This window comes from Aotus nancymaae, unplaced genomic scaffold (genome assembly GCF_030222135.1).
Source record: "Aotus nancymaae isolate 86718 unplaced genomic scaffold, 86718_ANA_hifiasm-v0.15.2.pri h1tg000014l, whole genome shotgun sequence".
Taxonomy (NCBI): Eukaryota; Metazoa; Chordata; class Mammalia; order Primates; family Aotidae; genus Aotus; species Aotus nancymaae.
The window spans coordinates 123,961,419-123,977,132 of NW_026988425.1; the positions used below are offsets into that span (position 1 = coordinate 123,961,419).

The 15,714-nt window shown below is 40.5% G+C and overlaps 2 protein-coding genes and 1 non-coding gene across 6 annotated transcripts in view; 1 reads left to right on the forward strand and 2 right to left on the reverse strand.

Annotated features, from left to right (window-relative positions):
* Positions 1-12,372, forward strand: part of FAN1 (FANCD2 and FANCI associated nuclease 1) — a 62,601-nt gene extending 50,229 nt beyond the window's left edge. The window contains exons 17-18 of one of the 3 annotated variants that reach the window (XR_010342654.1): positions 8,236-10,411; positions 10,793-12,372. The gene's annotated coding sequence lies outside the window, so the exon portion shown is untranslated. Of the gene's footprint in view, positions 1-8,235; positions 10,612-10,792 lie in introns of those variants that run through there. The other 2 variants (XM_064376331.1, XM_064376330.1) reach the window with 2 other exon arrangements.
* The window catches only part of MTMR10 (myotubularin related protein 10), a 65,320-nt gene continuing 53,108 nt past the window's right edge, over positions 3,503-15,714 (reverse strand). For both annotated transcript variants that reach the window (XM_012472474.3, XM_012472473.3), the window contains 6 exons: positions 15,441-15,510; positions 13,766-13,836; positions 10,175-10,344; positions 9,049-9,219; positions 4,928-5,110; positions 3,503-4,336 (listed from right to left, as the gene is read on the reverse strand). In XM_012472474.3, coding sequence (XP_012327897.2) covers positions 3,740-4,336; positions 4,928-5,110; positions 9,049-9,219; positions 10,175-10,344; positions 13,766-13,836; positions 15,441-15,510 — 1,262 coding nt within the window. In that variant the 3' untranslated portion in view covers positions 3,503-3,739. The remainder of the gene's footprint in view (positions 4,337-4,927; positions 5,111-9,048; positions 9,220-10,174; positions 10,345-13,765; positions 13,837-15,440; positions 15,511-15,714) is intronic.
* Positions 7,119-7,180, reverse strand: LOC135275005 (U7 small nuclear RNA). The gene has a single exon (XR_010342731.1). It is a non-coding gene; the product is annotated as a U7 small nuclear RNA (small nuclear RNA).

The window sequence follows — 15,714 nt, forward strand, 5'->3', positions numbered from 1 at the left end:
GGCTGATCTTGAACTTCTGACCTCAAGTGATCCACCTACCTTGGCCTCCCAAAATACTGGGATTACAGGCGTGAGCCACCACACCCAGCCGGTAATGAACTTAAAAGGGAAAAACCTTGTTGACCATTTTTGGAGCTGGATGCATTTATGTGATTAGACATGCAAAAAGCTGGAAAACTCAAAAACAAGTGATGATTCATATTTTTAGATTTTTTGTAAAAAAGTAGCATAACCAACGTTTCCTTCAAGTAATTAATAATATGGGAAACCGAGAATCTTCAATTTTTCTTTACTGCCCTACACATTTAGCTGTTATTATGGTTATCTAAGGTGGCAGAAACAGTTGAAATTCCAATTTTAGGAATTATTTAAAAATTCTCATGAAGCTGTGTTAAGACATCTAAATGCTTGTTCTACTGATCAGGCCCGGATCATGAAAGGAGTGAAGTCTTTATCAGAGGTAGTTGTCACTCATTGTCCTTCTCCTTGGGACCACCCCTAATAACTAGATCAGGGTATTTTCTCTGTTGACAGTACAGTCAAATCAGGGCTGCTTATTTGTGGGAGTGTCTCAGGCTGGGCAAGGGGTGTGGTAGAAAGGTGATTTATCCATGCACCAGGCCCAGGAGTCAGGGACTGTAATCCCAGTCTCTTGACTTGTTCTGAGGCCTTCTTGGGGGAATATTACTCCTAGTTTTTATATTTATTGAATGGAAGGACCAGTTAGGGCACTGTCCATCAATATCCACATGGCTTTAACTTGAGCCACTTCTGAATTACTGTTAAAAAAAGTTACTGATCACTACCTGGCTTTAGAGGGCAAGCAGAAACGTCCCATGGATGACACGGAAGTATGGAACAGAGAAGATACCTTCACATCTTCCATCACCGTGTTCCTGTAGATGATTTCATACTGACAACCACAAACAGTTGCTGTGGAAATTTTATTAAGCAACCAAAATTTCCTTCACATTCATTACTTTTAAACAAGAAGATCGCACATCTTCCTGCTCATCCCACTTGAACTCAAGTCATCAATTTTAGGCACTAAGGTTTTAGTTTTCTCTGGAAATAAAGTTTTAACCACTTGAGGTTACTACTGCGGCAAGCGGATTTTGCTGACGGATGTCAACAGCTTTCACCCTCTGTTAGTACAAATTAATATCCTTTCCTTAAATAAAGTTAGACATTTTTCGTTTCAAAATTGGTTTCCATCATAAAATGACAGCAAGAAACTGTACACCTTTACTTTCAATACTAGAAATTTCATCCAGCGCATCAGCATCTGCGCGGCGTTCCCCCACACGGGCTCTGCTGGGGGGCAGCAGGGGTGCTGAGCTCTCTCTAGTGCGCTCTGTGCAGCCACAGCACTGCTGTCACCACGTGTCCTGACGGCAGAAGTACTGAGCAGCTAGCTTTAGCCTGGCCTGACTGAAGGCTGTCATAGTTGTTTTTCATATTATGCACAATAAACTGTGGCACAATAATCATGATATAACAACTGTCCAGCAAAAATAAAACTCTTTTTTTTTTTTTTTTTTTTTTTAGACAGAGTTTTGCTCTTGTTACCCAGGCTGGAGTGCAATGGCGCGATCTCGGCTCACCGCAACCTCCGCCTCCTGGGTTCAGGCAATTCTCCTGCCTCAGCCTCCTGAGTAGCTGGGATTACAGGCACGCGCCACCATGCCCAGCTAATTTTTTCTATTAGTAGAGACGGGGTTTCACCATGTTGACCAGGATGGTCTCGATCTCTTGACCTCGTGATCCACCCGCCTCGGCCTCCCAAAGTGCTGGGATTACAGGCTTGAGCCACCGCGCCCGGCCAAAAAATAAAACTCTTTCACTACATCTGGTTATCATAAAATAGGCATTTTTCCATTTTAAACCATTATTAATAGTACCTAATACTTTTAAACTTGTAAATTAACAACAAAAAAAATACTACAGGAGTTAAAATACAGAAATGTGAGGGAAGAAAATTACAGAGGGAAAAATGCTCAATCCAAACATTTAGTCATAATAAAAAAGCAGCTAAATGAAAAAGGGAGAATTACAATTACACTGTCAATGGTAGGATACACTGTGATGTTATAAGGAGACTGGGTCTGGTTTCCAATCAAGGACTGTAAAAATGTTTAATAATTCTATTTGTATAAACTAAAAATAGCCCTTATTTTCTAGGCAACAAGTTGGCAAAAACCTTGGGTTTACCCATAAAGTAAATTTCTTAAGATATTTTCTAAGAACTCCTGTCCTGTTATATCCAGAGACAATATAAATTTTTAAAAGGCAAATAATTCAAATAGAAACAGCTACTCAATACATATAAAATATAGCTATCTTGAAAAAATTTGTTTTAGAAAAGGAAATAAGCTAACTAGACACTTATTACTATAACAATTTTCCATATCTTAGGATGGCAGTTTAAGAAACGAACAGTCAAATTTGAAAGCGTCCACGTTTGAAGCAGGGAATAAGGAGTGTGGGGGAGGTGGTGCCCCGTTTCACTGCTGTAAGCTTCAGCTTTGACCTCTACAGTGGTGGGTAGGTTCCTGTCACACAGTTTGGAAATGAGGGAGTTTCAGATCAAGCAAACAACTGTCTGCTTATTCTCAACTTTGCTGTCAAAAGTTGGAGGTTGGGGAGCACTTCTCTCACTATTTATTCAAATGGCAGCGTTCTCAGAGAATCCATTTTTATTTCTCCTCTATTCCTAAGCATTAGGAGCTATGAGAGAAGGAAAATATCTGTGCAGGCGCCCAACTAATGACCTCGTTAGTTACTTCCAAGGAGAAATGCCAGCGATAGTTTACCATGTTAGAAATACTGATGGCCAAGCCCAGCATGCCTCCCAGCAAGCCTTGTTTTTGAGGGTGGGTTTTGGCATAGTTGGCACTCTCCTGTCTACACCACTAACCTCTCAGAGGAATCAGCCTCCCACAGGCCACTCCCCAGTGGCTTTCAGAGGAACAGGACTTTGGGGACTCCTGGCTATGACGCTTAATATGAAAAGCCTATTTCCGATATGCAATGGGATTTTCACACCCCAATTTTAGAAGTAAAATTATAGTTTCTTCTGTAATATTTGTATCTTAATGTCAAAGGCACTTCTAAGTTTAATTATCTACAGCAAATGCTTTAAAGTTAACAGTGCACATCATTTTAAAGTTAGCCCTATGAAGTTAAAAGCAAACTCCCGATTTCAAAACACAGTGATCTAAGGTCTCTAAGAAGGTGATCTAAAATAAATTCTGGCCACAGAACACTGAACCTTCATCAGGTGAGTTCAATTAGAGATGACAGAAAGTGACCAGAAAAATACATGAATACTTCCTAAAGCCTGCTGGAGGTTTTATCAGATGTAACTGAAAATGATACAAAATGCAAATTTCTTATCTTTCCTGTTTGCTGCTTGGGGTTGCTAATGTGACTATCAGATAGCCTTCAGGAGGCAGTAGGAAAAATGGATGGAGACAAAAATGTAGCAGACAGAAAAATGAAGTTTGATCACAGTTACAAGAGCCAGACCTGTAATGACAGAAAGAGGACAGAAACAAAATTTGTTTTACAGTAAGTGTGAAAAAAAGCATGATTCAACATGTTTTTAAATATTAGTGCAAATTCCAACTATTATTCTTACATATAAAGTTATTAGAGCTTCAAATGCCTAGGTTAGCAATTTGAATTTGGAGGAAAAAAGTTTACAGCTTCCCTCAAAATGTTCAGAAAACATCCTATTTTAGTCTTCATTTGCTAATGTCTCAGTAGACAACCATATTTTGGCCCCACTTAAAAATTTGCTTAATGGCGTTCCTAAAATGCTTCGTCTGCATAGATTCCCTACAGGAGAAAATGGAAATGAGGAGGAGAGAAACTCTGGCGTCCCTGAGGTGTCCTTGGGGCCACTGGCTCTGAAGTACATCCTGCTCTGGCCCAGCTCCCCATAGCAGGCCTCTAGGGGGCCACTGCGCTGCTGCCGCAGCATCCTGTTCAGCACGTCGACTTCATCGGCCAGGACGGAGAGCTTGTGAAAGGCTGTGATGGAGCCGCCTAGGCTGATCTGGGCCTCGGGAACCCAGCGGAAGTAGCACAGTTTCCATAGTTTTAAGTGTGTTCCAGAGACACGTGGCAGAATAACAGCGTGCAGGTCAACTGGCTTGGAAAACCATTCTCTAAAATACTGCTCCATATCACTGTTCTGGCTGTTGGTTTGCTGAGGTGGATCTGGCTTTAGTTTTAATATCAATGAATTTCTCCTTGGAAGTAATTCTTGGTCACTGATGATTCCATTCTTTAAGGAAGACGGCATTCCTCTTAGTGTGGAGCTGTAGCTTTTCTATACAGAAGAGATTTTACCATTATGTTCCGGGGTTTCCCTTTTTAGAAAGATTGTAAGGATGCAATGGCAAATATAAACTCAATACTATGAAAAATTAATGGAATTTTCACTTCAAAGAACATTTTCCTCCCTTCTTTGCAGTCCGTATTCTAATCCTCCTCCCCTTAAAATTTTTCTTAGGTGTTGACTCTACCTAGGCTGTCACCATCAGCCTGAATAGGAATAGGGATGAGAGTACCTGCTAGCCACTAATTTGCTCATGGATAAGTTCTAAGACTAGGGTTGGGAAAAAAACTGAGACCTGGCTGATTGTATCAAGAACAGCAGACTAGATGGGTTTCAGTAAATGGGGCCGGCAGGCTCAGAGCCGCAGTCTGCCCATGCTCAGGTACTGAGGCTTTGTGGGCCTCAGACACCAAGAAGTCAGTCGGGATATAGTCATTTCAGTTAAAAAGGGAATGACCCCTCAGAAACTGCCATTAGCAGTGTTACTGTTGGAAGTACCTTTACTTTTAATGCTCTCTGTTCTGAAAAAGATGTGTTTGGTTACATGTGAGCCAACATCAGGTTTTGTTAGCTGTCATTTACCTTTGTCCGTTTAAAAGACTTGATGGAGCCATTCTGTACACAAGGTGTGCTCTTTCCAATGTAGAAGGGATTATGGAAAAGGGTGCGGTCCTTTGCTGTAAACTGGAGTGACCAGTCCCAAACGGAGGGGAATTTTAAGCCCTTCTCATCACCCAATTGGATATTTTTGCTTATAGCAAATTCCTGCAAAATAAAGTATTTGAACATCTGTGAAAAGATGCAAAACTAAAGATTTTCTCATGAATTCCTTTTCTCAGATGAGCTATTCATCATTATATAGGTTAAATGTTCTGTACTGCAGCCCTCAAAACCCACCAGAGTGGCACTTTCACTTCAAGAGAGGAGGCGCTCCTGGCCCTTGAGCACAGAGAAGCCCGACAGTCCCCATAAACAAGGAGTGTGTTATTCAGGTGCCCTCTGCCTTAGGACCCCAAGGAAGCTGTGCCCTTTGTGCAATAAGAATATTATTAAGAGAAATTTCACTAACCTGATACCATAAAGTCTTAAACATGTTGAATTTATTTCTGTAATTATAATATTTTACTTTTATGAGCACACGGTCAGTACATTTAAGCAGTTACCTGTTGGTAAATGGACTAACAAAATCTTTGGATGGAAATCACTACCACCAATTTTATAAGTTAATTTTCTAAGTGGGGAGCTACACTTCACTGAGTCAGTGATCTCAAATCACAGGCCACAGACTCAGGATAGAGAGGAAGGAATTGACTCCCCTATAGTCCTAGCAGGTGGCTAAGACCATGGAGAGCATGTGCACAGGAGACCCCTCTTCACAGGATTCCACCTCTGGCCTGGTTATCTGGCTTCTCACTGCAGTAAACGGAGGCAACACAAGGCTACAGGGTGACAGCCAATCACTTCACTGTGAGGAAGACACGGAGCTCCTCTGGAAGGCAGCCTAGACCATCTCTGTGAAGCAGTCACATTTAGCAATGTGGAGAAAGGACTCTCAGCTGAGTGATGGCAGAAGACTACCACAGCAGCGTATATACAACAGTTCCCTGGAGGACATATCCCCAGAGTCTCTGGACGGTGGGAAATGTTGGATTCTTTGTTCTGTACCTTTTAGTACTCTCCAAATTTTCTACCAAAAAAACCCCAAGAATTTATTTGGAAATTATTAAAAAGGCAAAGAATGTTACTAAGAAAAAATATTTAGCAGTCAGGAGGTCAGGTGGCACTCCCTGCCACAGTGGCGGCCTGGAATCATCAAGAAATGGATACGCTGTGTAACAGCACAGAATATTTTTTAAATGTTTACAAAATTTTCTATTTCGAATAATTAAAAATTCATCAAGAACCAAATATACATATTCTTAAAAATTTTTAGTCACTTGCAATTTCATCATACACGTACATGGATTAAAAACAACTCATTTGCTTTAGACACTGTCAAGAGCTGAAATCTAGTAAAACATGAACCCGAACCTATTTTAATGGCCCTTCAGTAAGTATACAGAAACTGTCCTCTTGGCTAAGTGTGATGGCTCATACCTGTAATCCCATTACTTTGGAAGGCTGAGATGGGTGGACCACTTGAGTTCATGAGTTCAAGACCAGACTGGGCAACATGGCAAAACCCTGACTCTACAAAAAATACAAAAATTAGCTAGGTTTGGTGGCATGTGCCTGTAGTCGCAGCTTCTCAGGTGGCTGAGGTGAGAGGAGTGCTTGAGCCCGGGAGGCAGGGGTTGCAGTGAGCTGAGATCACACCACCTGGGTAACAGAGCCAGATTCAGTCTTAAAAGAAAAAGATGTACTCCTTTTTAAAAGGTGAAAATGAAAAATATTTATCTCCAAGGGATATCAGATTTTCTATAAACACTACCTGGCTACTAGCACCTAAGGTAGCCTCAGAATGGAAAAAAAAGAAATGCTTTGGGCTTTTGGCTGTGTGGAAGAGGCTGAGGACAGTTAAGAATCATGACCCTGCCAGGCGCGGTGGCTCACGCCTGTAATCCAAGCACTTTGGAGGCCAAGGCGGGTGGATCACCTGAGGTCAGGAGTTCAAGATCAGCCTGACCAACATGGTGAAACCCTGTCTTTTAAAAAAAAAAAAAAAAAAAAGAATCATGACCCTTAGTCAATGACCAGTTCTTGCTAGGGAGGAAGGGAGAGGGAGATTCATGTTAGTATTTGTCAGAAAAAGCTTTTTCTTTTTTTTGGGTGGGGGAGCTTTCTAGCAAAAACCAGAAAGCCTACTAGACAAATTCTAACAGAGCTATAACACTAGAAAAAGCTTTTGAAAAAGCCAAATTAAACAAATAGAGCACTAGAACATGAACAGAGAAAGCAGATGAAATACTTGTAGAAGGTATTTTTTACAGCTCCCTCGATACAATTCAGTAACACTCACTCCTGGTGAGAAGTCTCAGCATACGCAGCATCAGCCAAGCAGCAGAGGCAGTGGTGTCTGGGGGCTGGGAGTCCTCCACGCAGATACCCACCCAGTGCACTCCCCAGTCCCCAGACCCCAAAGTCTTTGTCCTTGCCTCATGCACCTTTTGTAGGCTCACACTGTGTGCATGGGGTAGTGACGGGAGAGAATGGGGAAGAGCTGAGAGAAGCAAACAAGGCCGAGGGCAAGCCTAGCTCAAAGCAGATGGGGGGCCCAAGAATGATCACGGTGACGACAAATGAAAATGAGCAACTGAGAGAGCGTGTATTTTAGCAACAAACAAGCGTTCCATGCCTCAGGAGCCTCTGAGCCTGTATCACTGGTCCAGGGGACAGACTCTGACTCTGTCACCCAGGCTGAAGTGCAGTGACCGTCTCAGCTCACTGCAATCTCTGCCTCCTGGGCTTAAGCCATCCTCCTGCCTCAGCCTCCCCAGTAGCTGGGACCACAGGTGTGCACCACTACATCAGGCTAATTTTTTATTTTTTGTAGAGACAGGCTGACAGTGTTGAGCTTCTTTGAGCCCTGGGCTCCCCAAAAGTGGCAATGTTGGACAATCCCTCCTGCTTTTCGTGTCCTGAGAACTGACTCCCGTGAACTGAAATCAGACTGCCCTCCCTCCTGATTCCCCTGTTTTCTGACTATAAAATATCCCAGGCTTTGGCCTTTTCTTTGGGACACCCATTAATTAAATTCTCCCTCCTACAATAGCCTGAATAAAATCAGCTCCTTAACTAACCAGTGTGTTTTGTCTTTTACACCAACAAATCCAGAATAATTCATATGTCTTTAGGAAAATTTGCATAATGCTTCACAGTTTACAAAATGTTTTCACCTCATACAATGAGACTAAAGGCAGAATTGTTAGTCTGACAGATCCATTTTACAGGTAAGGAACGTGGATTCAGGCTGAAGCCCGAGCGGAACATGGGCGGAGCACTTTTCCCAGACCAGGGCCAGAATTCAGGTTTCCTGCTCCCCAGGCCACACTTCCCAGCCCAGGGCCTTACTGCTGAGGCTGAAGACCCCGGAGCTCACTGTGAGGGTAATCGACTTCCTAGACAGGCTTCCTGAAGGCCCACAAGAGCTACCCCTTTCTGCTTCTCTGAACGGTCTCTGCAGCGATTGTCAGCTTCTGTTGTTGGTTCAAGTGTGGGTGAGACAGCACTTTGGTCCAGAATGGTTCCCACCAGTGGCAAGCAGTAGCTAGTTTCAAGTTTGCCTTGAGACCCTGCTTAGTCATAAATGACTCTTCCTCTAGATCAATGAATTGTGATGGGAAACTTAGAACTCTTGAAGGAAAATAATCTTGTTTTGTACAACTTTTTATCCTGCTGACCTAGAAAATAAACGTCCTATAACAGGGCTTTGGTTTTTACTACCCAATAGCCCAAATGGTTTTTACTACCCAATAGCCCAAATGTAAAATATAAATACAAAAGCATGACATTTAAGGTGGTTAATGTACATCTTTAAAGGGGTTTACTACAAAAAATTACATCAGAGTAAAACATAAAAAATGTTCACTCATAAAAATAATTTCCTAGATTTTTGTGTCTTTAGTTCATTCAGAAATTTCAGCTGAAAATGGTAGTAAGAGAGTTTTAAATCATATTAAATAGGCAGTTAATTATACTTCAGTTATGCCTTGATGAAGCTGTAAAAACAAGAAAAATGTAGCCAGGGCCACAGGGTCGCTTACCGTGCTTTGCTTCACTCGCTGGTGAGGCGAGTTGAACAAGAAGGTGCCAAACAGTGAGATCCGGGTGCTGTCATACAACACTGCCAGGTAGGTTTCTGAGAACTCGAAAGCTGCGGGATATTGTTCTAATAGCTGCCAGGTAGCATCCAAAAATAGCAAAAATAAAGGAGACTGGCAAATACAAAGATAAATGGGATCATTTAATGTTATCCTTCAGCCATTCACACTGACTTCAAAACGTACTGCTGATGTTAAAGAAGAGATGAATGAGAAAACATCTAAGCCTAAAACACTCGGCTCCTAAGCTGAGCTAAGGATAGATGATAAACATCTAACAAACCCAAGAAGTAATGTTCGACCATGATAAACATCACAACCCTTATTTGTCCAATAAGTGTAACAACTTGAATTGGCAAAGCACACGGCTGAGTAGGTTGCCACTATATAAAGGAGGAAGAGCAAAATATGTGTTTAAGCATGACCTAGAAGCAATTCTTTAGATTTTATAACAAAACCAAACCATCAACAAACTTCTGTAATTTTTGGTTGATCCTGTAGGCTCACCATCAGAAAACACTTTGCTATCAGCCTAGGTCACATGGTGTGTCCCCAAGTGCAGCAGCTGATGACCACTATTTTTTATGAGACACCACAAGTCAAATGGTGGTCTCTGAAACAATCTTCTAAAAACTGATCTGACTTGCCTGGCCTCTGAGATGTTTGTAAGGTCTTCCACAGTCTAACTATAAATCTAAGGCAACCACTAACTCCACAGCTGTTACAAAAGTGGCCCTCTCAAACTTTCCATCATAACCCGTGTATCCCATTTTAAGAAAATGTGATATTCCAAAAGTGATTTTTCCAAATAGCTAACGTGCTTGTCATCTGTTTGACAGGATTTTATTCAGAATTTTTTCAGCACTTTTCCACTAAGACAAATTCAATAGACAACTTTAAAAAACTTCACCCTCATAGTTACGAGAATCTTTATAATAAATACATCAATTTGAACTCTAATCCATTAGCTAGCTTTGGACTAAGGAAGCTAAGTTGTACGAAATACAGTATTTTTTAAAAGCCCCTTCATCTTTTAAAGACTGATAAAAAGGCATGAAGATTTTGTTACCTCTTTCTCTGATCTCTTCAGATGGTTGCATCTGTCTAGGAATTGATATCCTGCCATGACCCACTCCTTTTGTATCAGACTCTGAAATCCAACAATTGTCCTAAAATAGGGATCCAGCATCACTTGAACAAGAGAAGCGACTAAACAGCTCAAGTCTCTTCCTTCCTCCTCTGTCAATAAAATGCAAAGAAGATGATTACGACATACAAAAATGCTGAGAGAGAAAGGGAAGGAAAGGTAAACTAGATAATTTAGTGTTCTGCACACCTAGGCTGCCTTCCAGATAATCTGTATAAGGAAATTTTACTGGATTCTAGCAACTCTAAAATATTACAGACTTGTAGATAAACTAAATTAGCACTTAATAGAAGATGGTCTTTTATAATGGATATTTGCCAGATAATAAAGGCTCATCAGTCACACCTTTTATATTTGAATGATTTGTGGTAGAAAATTCTTCTAGACTCCACTCTACTGTTCTTTTGTTAAGGTATTAAGTATAAGGTAATCTTTCTACTGACAACTCCACACAGCAATACTAAGAAGTGAATGGGGAAAGTGGGACCATTTGCTACCACCTGGAAACTGTGGCTAACAATTCCCTCCTGTCTTTTACAGTTGTCCTTTTCAACGAGGTCGGAATTATCAAAGCCAGGGAAATCAGAAGAAACCTACTGACCAATATCCTTGTTGATTACAGATGTAAAAATCAATAAAAATATGAGTAAACCAAATTATCCAGGAATGCAAAGTTGGTTTAACATTTGTCAATCATAGTAACATACCACAGTAATAAAATAAAGGACAAAACTAACACGATCATCTTATCAGATGTAGAAAAATTCTACATTCATTCCTGTTTAGGAATAAAAGGAAACTTCTTTAAACTGATCAGAGACATCCATAAAAAAACTACAATTAATGTTATTCTCATTGGTGAAAGACTGGATACGTTCTCCCTAAGATCAGGAAGACGACAAGGATGTCTGTTCTCTACACATCGCCATCTGATTGTCCTGGAGAATCTAGCCAGAGCAATTAGGCAAGAAAAAGAAAAGAAAAGGCATCCAGATAAGAAAGAAAAAGGTAAAAACTCTATTTGCAGACAATATGATCCTATATGTAAAAACTCCTATGCAATCCACAAAATAACTACTAGAACTAATAAATGAGGCCCGTAAGGTCACAGAAATTCGATACACAACAATCTGAGCACACTATAAACCTGAAAATGAAATTAATAATTATATTCACAGTAATATTACTTAAGAGATTTAACAAAATAAGCATAAGACTTGCACAATAAAACACTGCTGATAAAATGAAAAATCTAAATAAATGGAGCAGCATAATTCATAACAGCTACAAAGAAGAAACAACCCAAATGCCAATCAACAGGTAAATGGGTAAGCAAAATGCATTTAAATAGTGGAAAACGATTCAGAAATAAAAAGGAACAGATTGCTGATACATGCTACATGAACGAACCTCAAAAACATGTATGTGGAATGAAAGAAGCCAGAGGTAAAAGACCACAAATTGTATGATTCCATTTATATGAACATGCTGAGAAAAGGAAAATCTACAGACAGAAAGATTAGTGACTGCCTGGAGCTGGGATGCAGGTCTTTTTGGGGTGATGAAAAATTTCTAAAACTAGACTCTATATTTACTAACAATTATTGAATTACAAATTCAAAAACGAGTGAATTTTATAGTATTTAAATTTTAACTAAACTTTAATATAAAAATGTTAGTAAAATGAAGGTTCAGTACTACTTCTGAGGTCCTTTGTATTACAAATGCAAATGGAGGATAAACAGGATTTTCCAATATGATGAGAACACCCGCTGGATGAGAGAGAAATTGTGACTATTAGGCGCTGCATGCATTTGTGAGTTAAACACACACTCTGGCTGCATCAGTTCAGGATTACTTTATATGACACATTACTATTTTATTTTTTTCCTAAAAGTTTTAAAGATTTTTGCCTCATCAAAGTCAATTAAGTTTGACATTGTTAAAAGTACTTTTGCAAGCTTGGCTGGGTGCAGTGGCTCATGCCTATAATCCCAGCACTTAGGGAGGCTGAGGCGGATCACCTAAGGTCAGGAGTTTGAGACGAACTTGGCCAACACAAGTGAAACCCCCGTCTCTACTAAAAACACAAAAATTAGCCGGGCATGGCACTACATGCTTGTAATTCCAGCTACTTGGGAGGCTGAAGCAGGAGAATCACTTGAACCCAGGAGGTGAAGGTTGCAGTGAGCCAAGACTGTGCTACTGCACTCCAGCCTAGGTGACAAGAGTGAAACTAGGTTTCAGAAAAAAAAGTGCTTCTTCAAGCTTAAGCAACATTTTGTATTCATACACCTATGCTACATGAATATATAGTCATCCTCAGTATCCATAAGGAACTCATTCCAGGACCTCCCTTGGATACCAAGATCCATGAATATTTAAGTCCCAGATATAAAATGATGTAGTATTTGCACAGAACCTATGCACATCCTCCTGTATACTTTAAATCACCTCTAGATCATTTATAATACCTAATACAATGTAAATGCTATGTAAATAGTGGTTATACTACACTGTTTAGGGGATAATGACAAGGAAAAAATGTCTGTTCATGTTCAGTATGGCTGAAATTTTTCCCCCCAATATTTTCAATCCTGAGTTGGTTGACAACAGATGGGAAACCCATGGATAAAAAGGGCCTACTGTATTATCAGAAGGTAGTTTTTAGTCTATCTGCAAACTTAGAAATTTTATTAGCTACAATGTTATTTAAAATTATCCTTTGCTTAACTGTAAGATTTTTTATGTTGCTGTTTATTCCTACCAAATATTACATTACTAGCTATTCAGTTCAGTCTATTTCTTTGATATCAAACTATTCCCTTACAGTGATAATTTAGCATGAGCCAGAAGGTATTTAAACTAAAACAAATTTGTATGAATTAGAAAGACAGCAAAATTAGAGAGAAAGCCCTGTCAAAATTATCACCAAGTATTAATCCAATAAAAGACGGGACCCACCCTTCCCATAAAATAGAAAGGATAATTTAATAAAGGGTAAAACCTGGACTCCCTTCTATTCTATTTTCAGTCCTTGTGCCACTGGTTTTTTTTGTTTTTTTTTTCTTTTTTTGAGACAGAGTCTCTCTGTGTTGCCCAGGCTGGAGTGTAGTGGTGTGATCTCTGCTCACTACAACCTCTGCCTCCAAGGTTCCAGTGATTCTTGTGCTTCAGCCTCCCAAGTAGCTGAGACTACAAGTGCACACCACCACGCCTGGCTAATTTTTGTATTTTCAGTAGAAATGGGGTTTTGCCTTATTAGCCAGGCTGATCTTGAACTTCTGACCTCAAGTGATCCACCCACCTCAGCCTCCCAAAGTGCTGGAATTCCAGGCTTGAGCCACTGTGCCCAGCCCGTGCCACTGTTTTACTCAAATAATGTGCAAAATCTGTAATGTATTTGCTGGTACTGTAGTAAATAAGAGATAGCTAAAACTTGAATGGGACAAGCAGTAAACCACAGTTGGCTGGCATGGTGCTCATGGTGCTGTCAGGAGTTACTTTAGTTACCTTGTAGGACTACAGAGAGATGTTTGCTTTCTAGCATGTATACAAGTTCTGCTGAATGCTTAAGGAATGCCCTGAAGAGAGAAAAGAAAAAATAGTGTTAACAATCAAATTTCCACTACAAATACATATTTAAAGTACTTGAAGTCAAGCAAATCTAATTTCTCTCACTTTACTGATACTCTTTTGATTCATGATGTTCTCATGAGTCATGATCCATGATGACTCAATGGGTTTATCATGACAATGTCTTAACTTATCATGACTTAAGTCCTGATGAATCCATTGTAAGCTGAAAATATCCTAAACTGAAAATGCGTGGCTAACTGGCAGCTGTGGCTCCCTGCTGCTGCTCAGCATCACAAGAAAGAATTGGCTGCTTTCTACTGAATGCAGGTAGCTTTCATGCTACTGTAAAGTTTCTTTAGTATTTTTATGACTCCTCCAAGGAGTACATTTTGTAATTTTTTTTTCTTTTTAAAAGACAAAATCTCATTTTGTCACCCACACTAGAGTGCAATGCCATTACCATAGCTTATTGTAACCCTGAATTCCTGGCCTCAAGTGATCCTCCTGCCTCGGCCTCCTGAGCAGCTAGGACCACAGGCACGTGCCACCATGCCTGGCTAGTTTTAAAATTTTTCTGTGGAGATGGGGAGTCCTACTACATTGCTCAGGCTGGTTGTCAACTCCTGGCCTCAAGTGTTCCTCTTGCCTCAGCCTCTCTAGGAAAACAGGCACAAGCCACCATGCCTGGCTACTTTTAAATTTTTTTGCGGAGATAGGTCTCATCATGTTGCTCAGGCTGGTTGTGAACTCCTGGCCTCAAGTGATCCTCCTCCTTCAGCCTCCCAAAGCTTTGAAATTACGGGCATGAGTTACCATAACTGGCCCCATTTTGTATTATTGTTTTTTGAGATGAAGTCTTGCTCTATTGCCCAGGCTGGAGTGCAGTGGCACAATCTCAGCTCACTGCAACCTCTGCCTCCCAGGTTTAAGTGATTCTCCTGCCTCAGCCTCCTGAGTAACTGAGACTACACAGGCACAGGTCACCATGCCTGGCTAATTTTTTTTATTTTCAGTAGAGACAAGGTTTCACCATGTTGGTGAGGCTGGTCTCGAACTCCTGACCTCAGGTGATCCACCCGCCCCAGCCTCCCAAAGTGCTGGAATTACAGGCATGAGCCACCATGCCTGGCCCCATTTTGTAATTTTTATATCAGGGAAATTCATTAACCCTTTATAAAAAGGAAGGGGTTGACTTATGACAGAAACTATAGAGATCGAGATTAGTGGTACCCAACAGACACAGATGGGGATGGGGGTGCACCTATAAGAGGGCTAGCACGGGGGAGCCTTGCCATGGAACAGTTCTGTACCTTCCTGTGGTGGTGGTTACGTGAATCTACACATGGTAAAATCGCATAGCTCTGTTAAGGGCATGCACACACATGAGAGCATGTATGAACTGGTGAGTAAGATCTATCCACTGTGCCAATCGAGGTCAGCTTCCTGGTTTGGATGCCGTATTCTAGTTACGAGATGCTTGTTACCACTGGGGGAAGCTGAATGAAGAGTAAGCACATGGCTCTCTGTGCTATTTTTGTACCTCCAGTGAGTCTGTAATTATCTCAAAATAAAAAGTTAAAGGAAAAGAAAGTAAAGAACTAGTACAAACCTTACGTATTCTAACCATCGAGTATTTTCCAGTGAAGATAACCATTTCTCTTCAGTTTCTTCAAAAGGCTCTGTAAAATACATTATACACATACATTTTTACTTTTTATTTTATATGATCTCTATCAGAGTTAAGCAATACATCAGTTTCTAATATTTAAAAGCTGGCTTTAAGTAAATATCATGGATTTTCACTTTAATAACATGAAATAAGCATTTAAGAAGACATTACAATTCTGGGCCGGGCACAGTGGCTCACGCTTGTAATCTTAGCA